The sequence below is a fragment of the Miniopterus schreibersii genome (genome assembly GCF_964146895.1).
Source record: "Miniopterus schreibersii genome assembly, chromosome: 6".
Lineage (NCBI taxonomy): Eukaryota > Metazoa > Chordata > Mammalia > Chiroptera > Miniopteridae > Miniopterus > Miniopterus schreibersii.
Window position 1 is genome coordinate 10668013 of NC_138107.1, and position 12021 is coordinate 10680033.

Genomic DNA, 12021 nt, shown 5'->3' on the forward strand with positions numbered 1-12021 from the left:
ATTAATTGAAATTTTGGTAAGTATAATTAAAAAATCAAACTAAGCACTCTAATGCACAACCAGAGCAAAAATAAGCATGTGGTGAATCATTTAAAAGAGCAAAAATCTATTTTGTAACTTTTTAAAAATATATACTTTTTAAATTGATTTTAGAGGGAGAGAGAAAGAGAAAGAGAAACTTGGGTCAGTTGCCTCCCATATGCAGCATCCTGACCCCGGGGACCAAACCTGCGACCTGGGCATGCGCTCTGACCCGGACCTTTCGGGTACCCTGAAGGATGCTCAACTAACTGAGCCACATGGCCAGGGCTACTTTGCAACTATTTAAGCATCACTTTAGCTGCTTTTCTCGGAACCATCTTCCTGCTGTAGAGACTTACTGAGGAAATGCGAGGTAGGCACCGAGATGCTGGGCAGAGTGACGGGGGGATGGCTTGACTTTCGCGTTTCCTGTTGTTGAGATACAGTAGTTTTCACTTGATGGTGACATTTTTGTTTTGTGGTCCCTGGTGACTTCTATGCCTGCCCTTAATCAGGCTTCCTCTAGTCCTTCCCTGTGCCGGCTTGGTACTTAAGCATAAGTACTTCATTACACCCACTCCTATTAAACCTCATCTAAGTTTACATTTGAATTCTCTCATGTTTTCTGAAGCGTCAGTAAACCCACTCAGCTGGATTGTATGCAGCCTGAAAGTATGACCCTTCCATTTTCCAGGCCATTGAAAAGGGTAGCTGAGAACCAAGCAGGTCACAGAATCCTACCAGGGCTGCTGGAAGCCCACAGCGCATCTCTCTGCAAACGAGAAAAAGATGCTCTTAGGTGCCCTAAGGGAAGATAGGACCCCGGGCCCACTCACAGGGAGTGGGGAGCAGGGGCTGGCGGGGTTTCAGGCCCCACTTGCTGCCGAAACTGAGCCTCTTAATCACGTTACGAAGACCCCTTTAATCTTCCTGGGCTGTGTGTGCATGGGCTCAGGTCTGGTGTGAGCCTGTTTTGGGGCAGATTATGTAGGGTGAAGGCAAATAATCAGGAAAACGGAGTAACAGCCTAGTAAAATTTTAAACTGAGAAGAAAAATGTCAAAGTTAAATAAACCTGATTTATGGAGATAGCATACTGCATTTAAAAATTTTGGAGTTGGACAGAAATGGATTTTAATTCCAGCTTGGCCACTGAGTAGGTCATCTCACTGATACACCATTTTTTGAAATCTGCAAAATAACAATAATACCATATTTCATAGACTCTAGAGTCTATGACAGGATCATCCCCATTACAGAGGATTTCAAAATATAAACATTTAAAGTCAGAATATGAAAAAAACAGCCAAGTGGGATGGTCAAATGCATCCTGATTTGAGGTGTAAAAATGGTAAAGATTGAGTCTCCCAGAATACAGGACGTATGGCGATGCCCCTTGTAGGTAATGGCTCTTCTCTGTGAGGATTACCTCACATGCATATGTCGAGTTCTTGCCACAGCTGAGTCAGTGCTCAATGGATGGTGGAGGCCGTTGTTGATGTGGTTGTTATTGGGAGCTGGCGACAAAGAGTAACACAAGAATATACTTGGTTCAGGTCTTCATAATCTAGCAAAATGCCCTGGCAGCCCTGGCTGCTCTGGCTGCTCTTTCCCCTGCTCCAGGAGATGCTAGAAGCTAATGTCCACAAGGAGGTCCAGAAGTAAACTTCAGAGGAAGGTTAAAGTACAGAAAATACACAAAACTGAAAAACAGTCCTATTTATTCTGAGAATGGAGACCCGGGTCTGATTTGCCCAAATCCCAAATGCACGGGAGAAACATTTGAAAAACAGTATTGTTCAGATGGCAGGTTGGGACCCTTCTCTGAATTTGGAGCAGGAGAAAGAAAACATTCAGAATGCCCTGTTAGCTTTCCCCGTGTTGGGCGTTTTCCTTCACCTCTCACTAGCAGTTTCTTCTGTGACATTTCCTGTGATTTTGGAACTGAGCGTTGATTGGCTCACCAGTGAAAACCCTTCTGTGCAGCATCCTGTGACGTCAGTTTTCATTTAGGCCTGGACGGGTCTATGGAGGCTGAAGGCGTGCCAAGAGGTGTCAGTCAAACCCTTTCACCTGCCTCCAAAGCAGCTGGTTCCTGGACTGCTCCAGGAGTGGGCCTTATGCCAGGGAACAGCCATCCATTGTCCTTTGTTGCCAAAGACAATGCTGCCAGCGGTAGATCTCCGCCGCAGAAACGCCGATGCCAGAATTCCAGTGAGCGAAAATGGCCTGGTTTGTGCCCCTCCCCGCAAAGCAGCCCATTTCTTTTCCCACAGTTTGGGCTCAATAGTATTTTCAAGAAGTTTTGTTTTTTCTCACCTGAGGATATTTTCCCATTGATTTTAGAGTAGAAGGGAGGGAGACAGAAACATAGATGTGAGAAAGATACATCAATTTGTTGCTTCTCGAATGCACCCTGACTGGGGTCAGGAATCAAACCTGTCACCTAGGTGCATGTCCTTGACTGGGAAACGAACCCTTGACCCTTCTGTGCACTGGCTGACACTCTAACCACTGAGCCACACCGGCCAGGGCTTTTAAATGTTTTTATTGATTTTAGAGAAGAAGGGAGAGAGAGAGAAAAAAACCCCATCAATATGATAGAGATACATGGATGGGCTGCCTCCTGCACACCCCCACTAGGGATCAAGCCCACAACCCAGGCATGTGCCCTGACCGGGGAATCGAACCAGTGACCTTTTGGTGCATTGGACAACTCTCAACCAACTGAGCCACATGGGCCATGGATCAACAGCATTTTAAGAGATATGGTAAATGGACTCGGGGTGTATATGAACATGTTCCAAACACAGCCCATATGATGAAAAGCTCCTGTGTATGGAACAGGTGACCACAATGCAAATGACTCTCCCATAGAAACAAATATCCTATTATTGTTTTATTCTTCCATTTCTGATCTAAACTTGCTTCAATATCAAGATTGATCTATGCCAGGCCAGGCGTGGCTCAGTGATTGAGCATCGACCTAGGATCTAGGAGATCACGGTTCAATTCCTGGTCGGGGCACATGCCCGGGTTTCGGGCTCGATTCTCAGTGGGGGGCGTGCAGGAGGCAGCCGATCGATGACTCTCATCATTGATGATTCTCTCTCTCTCTCCCTCTTCCTTCCTCTTTCTGAAATCAGTAAAGATATATATATATATATATGTGTATATATATATATACATATATATTTTTTTAAAGATTAATCTAAATAATGGATAAAGGAGGACCAAAAAAGGAGTTTGTGGCAAGAGTTTTGGGATGGCTTGTTATGAGAAAAGCAAATAAAATGGAGGTTTTAGATTTGCTGATTGCGCCATGTGAAAATAGATATGTGGTCACTGCTGATGACAGCCTTCAGGGATTTTGGAGAATGAAACTCAAGTGGCAGCTCCAGATCACAATGTCAGAAAAAAGCCAAACTGCTCGAGAAGACAGTGGCAACCTCACGTAAAACACGTCGGCTGGCTGATCAGTGTTCACACACACAGCGTTCATTCCTCTCCGCAGGCCAATTACACGTGCACGCCAGAGGCGGGATGCGAAGCTGAGTCACTGTCCCAGGCGTATAAGGGTGCGTCCCTGCCAGGCTCCCGCCTCCTGACCCTTGGAGTCACTAAAGGACTCACTGGGGACTGAACATTTCATTTGATTTAATTTCTCCTTAGGAAGAAATGAAAGATTGATGACTCAGTCATGTCATAAATCTCCTGCAACCAGTTTTCCTCAAGGTACCTTGGAAATTTTAAATAGGTGTGTAACTTCCACCTTACACCTCCTTACTCTGAGATGCGGTGACGGCGGGCTCTGTGCAAGCACCGTGAGGGGCTTACTCAGGACTGGGGTTGAGTCTCAGGGATCCGCTCCCCTGGGCCTCCTTGGGGCATGAGCACATTGGAAAGATGAATGGTTAGAAGACGGTGTTTGTTATTTGCATAAAAGGAAGTAATAGTGACGATGGCTTATTAGCACCACTGAACTAGCTACTTTCTCTTAGCAGTGAAGGCTTGAATCTCGACATTATCTCTGGGAAAAGCAAAGGCCCACCTGCCCAGGCTTCTGCCAGCATGTCTGCAGTTACAAGCATCCTCTGCCAAGGTCGATTACAGCCTCCCCTCCGCCCCAACCTGTGCAGCTGCAGGGCAGCCTCGACTTGCCCAATCTCAAGAATGTGGCGAACTGGATCCATCAACATACGCTATTGCACCAAAATGATGGAGAATCTAGAATTGTGACGACAACCCCAGGTACGCCGAGTGAAAAGCTAAGTGTGTCAGCACAGGCCACTGGTGCCTTCCATCAGTAATGCATTTCACTGGTGTTGGAACCATTCTATTTTGGTGTAGAGAGATATTTTTCAAGAGCAACACTTTATACTGCTTTTCATGGAGAAGCAATTCATAAAAGGTCTTTCCCTCTTATCTCCCTAGGAATGAAGACAGACCACTGGGTCCTTCAAGTCAGATAATGCTGACAGGTCAGCTGATCCACTGAAGTCTGCTCTCCCCCACCCCCTACTCCACAGGTATGTCAGCAGGGCCCTGCCCCGGGGACTGGGCTGCTCCTCAGCAGGGCGTCTGCTTTCCTGCCCCAATCAGCTTCCTTATTGCTTTGGGTCACCGGTCCCTTTGAGAATCAGATAAACTACGAATACTATCTCCAGAAAAATGAACACACTCCTATCCTCCAATTTTTTTCATGCAGTTTCAGGGGCTTGGGGGCCAGGCCAAGGAAGGAGTTTTACGAGAAACCAATTATATTAAAAGTTATCAAAAATTTAAACCTTTTGTCGATAGAGAGATATCTATGTGCCTTTATATAAATGCATTAAATAATCAGATCGAATGCTGAGTCTAATAAAGTACTGATGAGTATAAAGGATATTTTACAATATCTGCCAACTGTGCTGTGAAATGGAAATGTCTGCGATGCCCACTGGACAGGTGCTGCCAGTTCTGCTGTGGTCTGCTGCCCACATTCATCCCCGAGGTAGTGCTATCCTGCAGCTAGAGGTCAGGAAACGTGAAGGCTCATTTCCCCGCCCAAGATCCTGGACTTTAGGTGGAGAATCTCTAAGACTCTAGAGATCTTGGCCTGGCCCAGGGCCTGGCTGCCTTAGCCCTTCCCGTTCAGGCCAATGAAGAGAACATAGGCTCCTGTTTCCTGAACCGAAACCACCTGAGGCTACCATGATGTTTAATATTCTGTAGAAAAAGCCAAAAGGGCCGTTCAGAGTGCCATTTGTCCCATCCTCATTTTTGAAAGGAGGAAGGTGGGGACAAGAGGGACTCAGGGAGTCAGCTGTGAGCAGGTTGGTGACTTCTGCCTTCCCTACCACGGGGATCCCCTCTGTGAAGCTGCCCGGCCTGGGAGATGGGTCTCCATGTGCCTTCTAGCTTGGAACGAAAGACACACTCTCTCTCCTCTTGCTTTCACAAAGACCTGTGGCCTGCTTTTGTTGAATCTGCTTCTGGCTTTCACCTCACCTTTCCTGGGATGCTCATGGAAGTGGGGAGCCCTGCTCAGCGGCCTGCATCCTGGGAAGGATCATATTGGTTTTTCATCTCCCCACCGGCTTAACGGATGGCGCTGAAAAATGAGCACTTGTGCCAAAAATGCTGAGTGTAAGCTTTGGGGATGTAAAAGCATTTCACGGCACCTGAAAATAGAAATTGTCACTGTAATCCTGTGCTGATGACCAGCTGAGCTGTTGCTGAAAGACTCTCCTCTTTTCCTCTAAGACTCTAGAGAGTCTGGGCCTGGCCCAGGGCCTTCCCATTCAGGCCAATGAGGAGAAGAGAGGCTCCTGGGAAAAGCTACCCTTTCTCACTGGGATGCTAGAGCTCAGGCCTGTGTGGGGATGAAACGTTCCAGACAAAAGAAATTGCTTCTCCTGATGGATGAGGGGAGGACGACTGACTGCCAAGGAAAGGCACCCCCAAAGCGCTCCCTTGGCAGGGCCTCCCGGATCCAGCTCCAGGGCTTTTTGGAGGCACATCATGACCTGATTTTCACCAGGGAAGTGGCCCTTGAGGGAAGCTCACAGAAGACCATCTCCTTACCAATTTTACTTCTTGCTTCATTTATATTTTCTCCCAGGGCCTTTGCTTCAGAAAATCTGGAGGAAAAGAAAAAAAAGAGTTTAATTTTTTCTTTTCATCCTAAATTATGTTTTAAAAATAACAGATTTCTGAGAGGTCTTTAAAATATGATAAAACTTTATTAAAAGACATAAAAGAAAATCTAAGTAAATGAAATACACTAGGCTGAAATGGAGAAAAATTTTGTATTAATCCCTGGTATCGCGAATTTTACACCCCGACTCAGCATAGGGTTTTCATTCTCATGTTCACTAATTTAGGACTTTCAGTTTCTAGTGTTTATGATGCAAGGGAGCCAGAATAAAGAGTGACTATAAGCTCTCTGTACTGGGCGTGCTCTGTAGTATCAGGATCTTAGAGTTACAGGCAAGGAACACATGCTTAATGTAACTTAAGCAGCTTTTTTCTCTGATTATAGTCACATAGCAGAGGTCAGCAAACTATGGGTGGTCATGAGACAAAGGCAGCCCACACCTGTCCCTGTAAATGACACCCGGCCACGCCCATGTTTAGGTGGTTCTGTGGCTGCTGTCCTGCTGCTAAGGCAGAGCTGAGTAGGCTGGACAGAGACCGTGTGGCCTGCAGAGCTGAACGTATTTACTATCTGACCCTTTACGGAAGAAGTTTGCTAACTCCTGGTATAGGTGGTGGTAAACCGCATTTTGAAAATATAAAAAAAACAAGGAAAAGAATCTCGAATAACCCCCCCATCCAGAAATAAGCACATTTTGAGATCTTTCCAGTCTTTTTCTAGCCAGTTTTTCATGGAGTTAAGATCATGCCGTATGTATGGTTTTGTGCTTCGATTTTTTTTCACTAAGCATTACAACATGTCTTTCCCCATCTCTTTAGAAACCTCTCCATCGTCTTTGATGGCTGTCTACTAGTCCACCAGATGGTTGTGCTGATGTGCACTTAGCGATTCCTCTATATCTCCTAACGAATATTTATGAGTCACCTGTGGAGCTAGAGGAGTGGTGTAGGATAAAGCCTATATGAGAAACAGGCAGTCCAGGACCTCGTGAAATATTAGTTGCTTTCCCGTCTTCCTTCTGCCATGAAATTTAAGAGGCAACTGAAAGTCTATGAAACAAATACATAATATATGGCTACAATAAATCATGGTGCTACTGTGGGCAACACTGGCCATGCCATTAGAGGACCAGGGAGGGGCCTGTCCACGAGTCAGGAAAGCTCATGTACAAGGTAGGACTCACCTGGGTTTTATGGGTGCATAGGATTTTTAAGGAAACTTTTATTATGGAAATTTCCAGATATACACAAAATAGAATGACAGAATGAACCCTCATACACCCACCACCGTATGTCATTAACTGTCAACATCTGACCAATTTTATTTTTAATTATCTCCTTTCCCCTCATTGTCTCACCTCTCAAATCTTTCTGGATCCCAGTGAGACCCAGATACACTGTTTCATCCACAACTGCTTTAGCTGGGTAGATTTTCATTAGAGGAAGTGGGGAGAGGAGGGCTTTCCAGGCAGGGGAACAGCATTAGCAAAGGCCAGAGTGCTCTGTGCTTCATGGAAAGTAGTGTGAACTATGCCCCTGCTATTTTCCAAGTCTGTCTCCTTGGCCTGTGACTACAGACAGGGGAACTCCCAGGGGAGGGGATGAAATTCTCCCTCAATGTTAGGGTTTTGGGGCCCTACCCCTGGCTCCCTCACTGAGGGTATTCAGACTCATCACAGATGATGCACGTCCTCTCTTCAGCCAGGGCCTGTCACTTCCGGAGGGGAGTATAGTTCTTTTTGATGCCATTCAGGTTGAATTTGGTTCAGCAAACATTCATGTGATGTGTAGGTCACTGCACTGGGCCCCGTGCTCGCACTGGCCTGTGTCTGCTGGGCAGCACCTCAGGCTTGGTCCAGGCCACTCAGGTGAGGGCTGTCTTCATGCTTTAGTTTCTGCCAAGTGGGAGGGGGGGCTGGAACTGTTTGCTGACTGCCCCATCCATGTCCAGTACCTAGGATTTCATCCGATTTGACGGTCCTTCATTGCTCAATGAACAACTCCTCTTCCTGCCCTTTCTGTAGAGCCTGGAAACTTGAAAACAATGAAAATGCAAGAGCAAGGCTGCCAAGCTGCTGGAAATCATGTCAGTGCTGGAGGAGAACGGAGTGCAGATGCAAAAGGAGGCACTGCAGGCAGAATAGGAGGCCGCAGCAGCGCTGTTCTGAGAAGCCCGGCAGGCCTGGGATGAGGCCCCCCGCCTGCACCAGCACCTCGGCAGTGCCCAGGCTGTCCAGGGGGCACTGCGGAGGGGGCCGCTTAGTGCTGTGGTCCATGCTCTCCAAAGAGCTGCCCAGGACAGGCAGACACAGTGTGTGTGTGTGTGTGTGTGTGTGTGTGTGCGCGCCCCGTGAGCTGTTCCAGCTTCCTCTCTGCAGCCCAGCGCCAGGCTAAGAAGGGTTTGCCCACTGCGGAGGTGAGGGCTGATGTCTGTCCGTCTTCATGAGACCGTTTCCCTTTACTCCGCAGCTGTCACCACTCCAGGCCACCCCACCCACATGTGTTCCTGATCCCTGGTTGTCAAGACAAACTCTTTCCTAAGGAAGCCCAGCCCTGGGGGGAGAAGAGGGAGAGTGTGAAGGGAGGCGGGGAGATGAGAAGGGGAAGGAGGCGAACCATTGAGCTGAGAAGAGGGTGACCCGGTCTGCCGGGCCCTTGTTCTTCCTTGCCAGCCCTGCCCCTCCACTTCCCCCAGCCCGTCCCCTTCCTCTTGCCCAGGCTCAGTTCTGCTCATCCAGACTCTGCCAGGAGAGCCTTCAACTCCTGACCTTCTGAAAGATGCACATTCCCATTAATGACGTGGACAGTATCCTAAGCTGTTGCTCACTGGTGAAGAGGTGTGGCCCACCGGGGAGGCGGGGCCTGCTGGGGAGGAGGCGTGGCCCACCGGGAAGGAGGCGTGGCCCACTGGTGAAGAGGCGGGGCCCACCGGGGAGGAGGCGGGGCCTGCTGGGGAGGAGGCGGGGCCTGCTGGGGAGGAGGCGTGGCCCACCGGGGAGGAGGCGGGGCCTGCTGGGGAGGAGGCGTGGCCCACCGGGGAGGAGGCGGGGCCCACCGGGGAGGAGGCGGGGCCTGCTGGGGAGGAGGCGTGGCCCACCGGGAAGGAGGCGTGGCCCACTGGTGAAGAGGCGGGGCCCACTGGGGAGGAGGCGGGGCCCACCGGGGAGGAGGCGGGGCCTGCTGGGGAGGAGGCGTGGCCCACTGGTGAAGAGGCGGGGCCCACCGGGGAGGAGGCGGGGCCCACCGGGGAGGAGGCGGGGCCTGCTGGGAGGCCCAGCTAGGAGGCTCTGGGACTCCACCAGAACTTCCTGTGCTCTCTCAGGGTCTCACTGCTGGGGCCAGAGCGCTCCTACCAGGGAGTCCCTGGCCCTGGTTAGAGAGTGCACTCTGCTGGGGACAGGCCCAGTGTGGGGCTGGCAGGCTGCTCTGTTCACACACAGAAACTCTCTACCTCCGAGCAAGGCCTGGGTTTGGAAGGGACAGAAACAGTGCCTGGCTGTTCTTTCACACCTGGTTCCAGTGACATCAGCCTTCCCAGATCCAACTACATGCACTGTGCATCCGGCACTGTGCTGGCATCTGCCCCAGAGTGAAGTTCTTTCTCGTTGGCTGCCATGTCACATCACCTGGCTCTCCCTGGCTGCTCCTCGGTCTCCTCTGCAGGTCTCCTTCTGCAGGTTTTGTCCCGACCCTGTCCTAATGCCACTGACTCACCTGTGGTCTCCACCTCAGCCCTGCTTATCCCCTGGCCCCCTATCCGGCTGCTATTGGATACCCTGCAGGTAATGAAAATTCAGTCTCCAAAGCAGAACTGATTACCTTCCCTGAAGACTCCCCCCTTCCTGCCGTCTTCCTCATCTCAACACAGGGCACCGACACTCGCCCAGCCCATGTGCCTGCGCCAGGAACCTGCACACCGTCCTTTGCCCTGTCCCCGTTAGCCCTCCACTCAGTCCTGGGGTCTCGCTCATTCTACAGCCTCAGCATCTGCCGCGGCATCCCAGCTAGCTTTAGTCCTACTTGGCCTTAGAGAGGAAGCTGCCTTCTTTTCCCCGATTACTGGAACGAATGCTTGCTCGGCTCCCTGTGCCCACGCTACCTGCCTTCAGGGTACTTCCCACGGTTTAGCCCTAGTGAGCCCTCTTAAAAGCAAACTTGATCTTGTAACGCTCCTGCTCAAAACTCTTCAAGGGCACCCCGGGGACATCAGAACAAAGCCCAGATTCCTTAACAAGGCTAACCAGACCCCCCCCCCCAGCTCTGGCTCCTGCTGATTTCCCCAGATTCTCTGGCACCCCCTCTGCCTGTCCAGCTGGCCTGTCCTGCTTTCCATTCCCTCAGGGTCCCACTCGCTCTCACCTTTGGCTGCTCCCTTGGCTACGAACATCACTCCTGATCTGGCTAGTTTCTCCCTAACCCTGCAGTTTCAGCTCAGATGCCTCTTCCTCTAGACAACTTTCCAGCACCTTTGACGCCTGCATCAGGTGTCACCCCGCGAGCTCCGCAGCACCCTGAACTTCTGCCTTCATTAGCGTGCTGTAATGGGACCGCTGCTCACGTGTTTGTTTCCCTTTCCATATCCTAAGTGCCATGTGGATAGTGACCACATCAGTTTAATTCACTTGGATGTCCTTGGAGCTTAGAACAGGGGCTGGTGCTTAGTAAACACTCCACTAGTTCTGTAGAACAAAAGAAGTGACTCACGAGTGAGCAACGTGTGCGACGTGGGGGGCACTGGACTGGGAGCCAGACACCTGGATTCCCACGCCCACCCCACCTCGTAGCAGCTGGACCTCAGATGCCTCCTCTCTCAGGTTAGATCGAGACACCTCTCAGGGCCGGGCTCATGCGGGAGGTTCACGGTCAAGTGCGCTTTGGTGTGGGAATCACGACCACCGCCTGGCCATGTAGGAGCCCAGGGTGGGACTGCATGTTGGAAGCAGTAACCGCAGACAGTAGTGGATAAGCACTGTCCTCTCAGCAAACCAAAGAATCAGAAGGGACCACCCAGCCTCCAAGGGCCTCTGCGGCATGTTCCCTGTCACATCAGCTGGGACAGTTTCTTTGGGCCAGTGGGGTAAATGTGCCATTGGAAGGCAAGGGGCTCCTACGACATCTTTCCCAGTGTTTTTATCTAGGGTGAAGAACTTACTAGATTATTTGCAGAGTGACTATTCAATTGTCTTCCCCATCAGAGAGGTAGAGAGAAGTCGGGGCCTATAGCTATGCCTTTGCCTTCTCTGTAGACCTGTCCCCGACAAAGTACCTTGGTGCCTGCGCTATGTTGCAATGAAGATGCACCTTTTATTTCCCTTACGCTTTAAAAAATAATAAGTTCTTTTTCTATTTCATCTCATTTCCGGCTGAGGATGGCGGCCTTCTCTTGTCTCCCATTGAGAGGTCCCTTCCCCGACTCTCTAGAAGCCCGTGGCTGCACTCTCCCCCTCCTAGAGACACACTCAGGCCCCAGCAGTTTTCCTGACTGCCAAGGTTTCCCAGAGTCCATTTCAAATTGTCGTCCTCAGGCAAAAGTATCATTTCTGAGGCCAGTGCTGTCTTAAAAACTGTGGGGCGGCTGAGAAGATTCTAACCTGCTCTCTGCTCTCAGAGTTTATACTTCTGGCTCAGGAGACAGGTGTACATACATACAAAGGACAAATGGGAAAATAATAAAGTTGCCATTGAAGTCTAATGGAAACCAGGGGCCTCCTATTTGTCATGGACGTTATTTCCAGATGGTGCCGTGAGATTTGTTGGGTTTAGGTTCTGCGTCTGAAGGATCCAGCTGAAGGAAGGGGCGCTTGTCTTGGGTGAATTCACGTCGTTGAGGACTTCTTTCCAGCTGCAGTTAGTCTCGTTTATT

General features: G+C 49.9%; 1 protein-coding gene across 2 annotated transcripts in view; it reads right to left on the bottom strand.

The window, feature by feature from the left end:
- The window catches only part of KIF6 (kinesin family member 6), a 335606-nt gene that overhangs the window by 65443 nt on the left and 258142 nt on the right, over nt 1-12021 (bottom strand). For both annotated transcript variants that reach the window (XM_081140158.1, XM_081140157.1), the window contains exon 15: nt 6087-6142. In XM_081140158.1, the coding sequence (XP_080996284.1) occupies nt 6087-6142 (56 nt within the window). The remainder of the gene's footprint in view (nt 1-6086; nt 6143-12021) is intronic.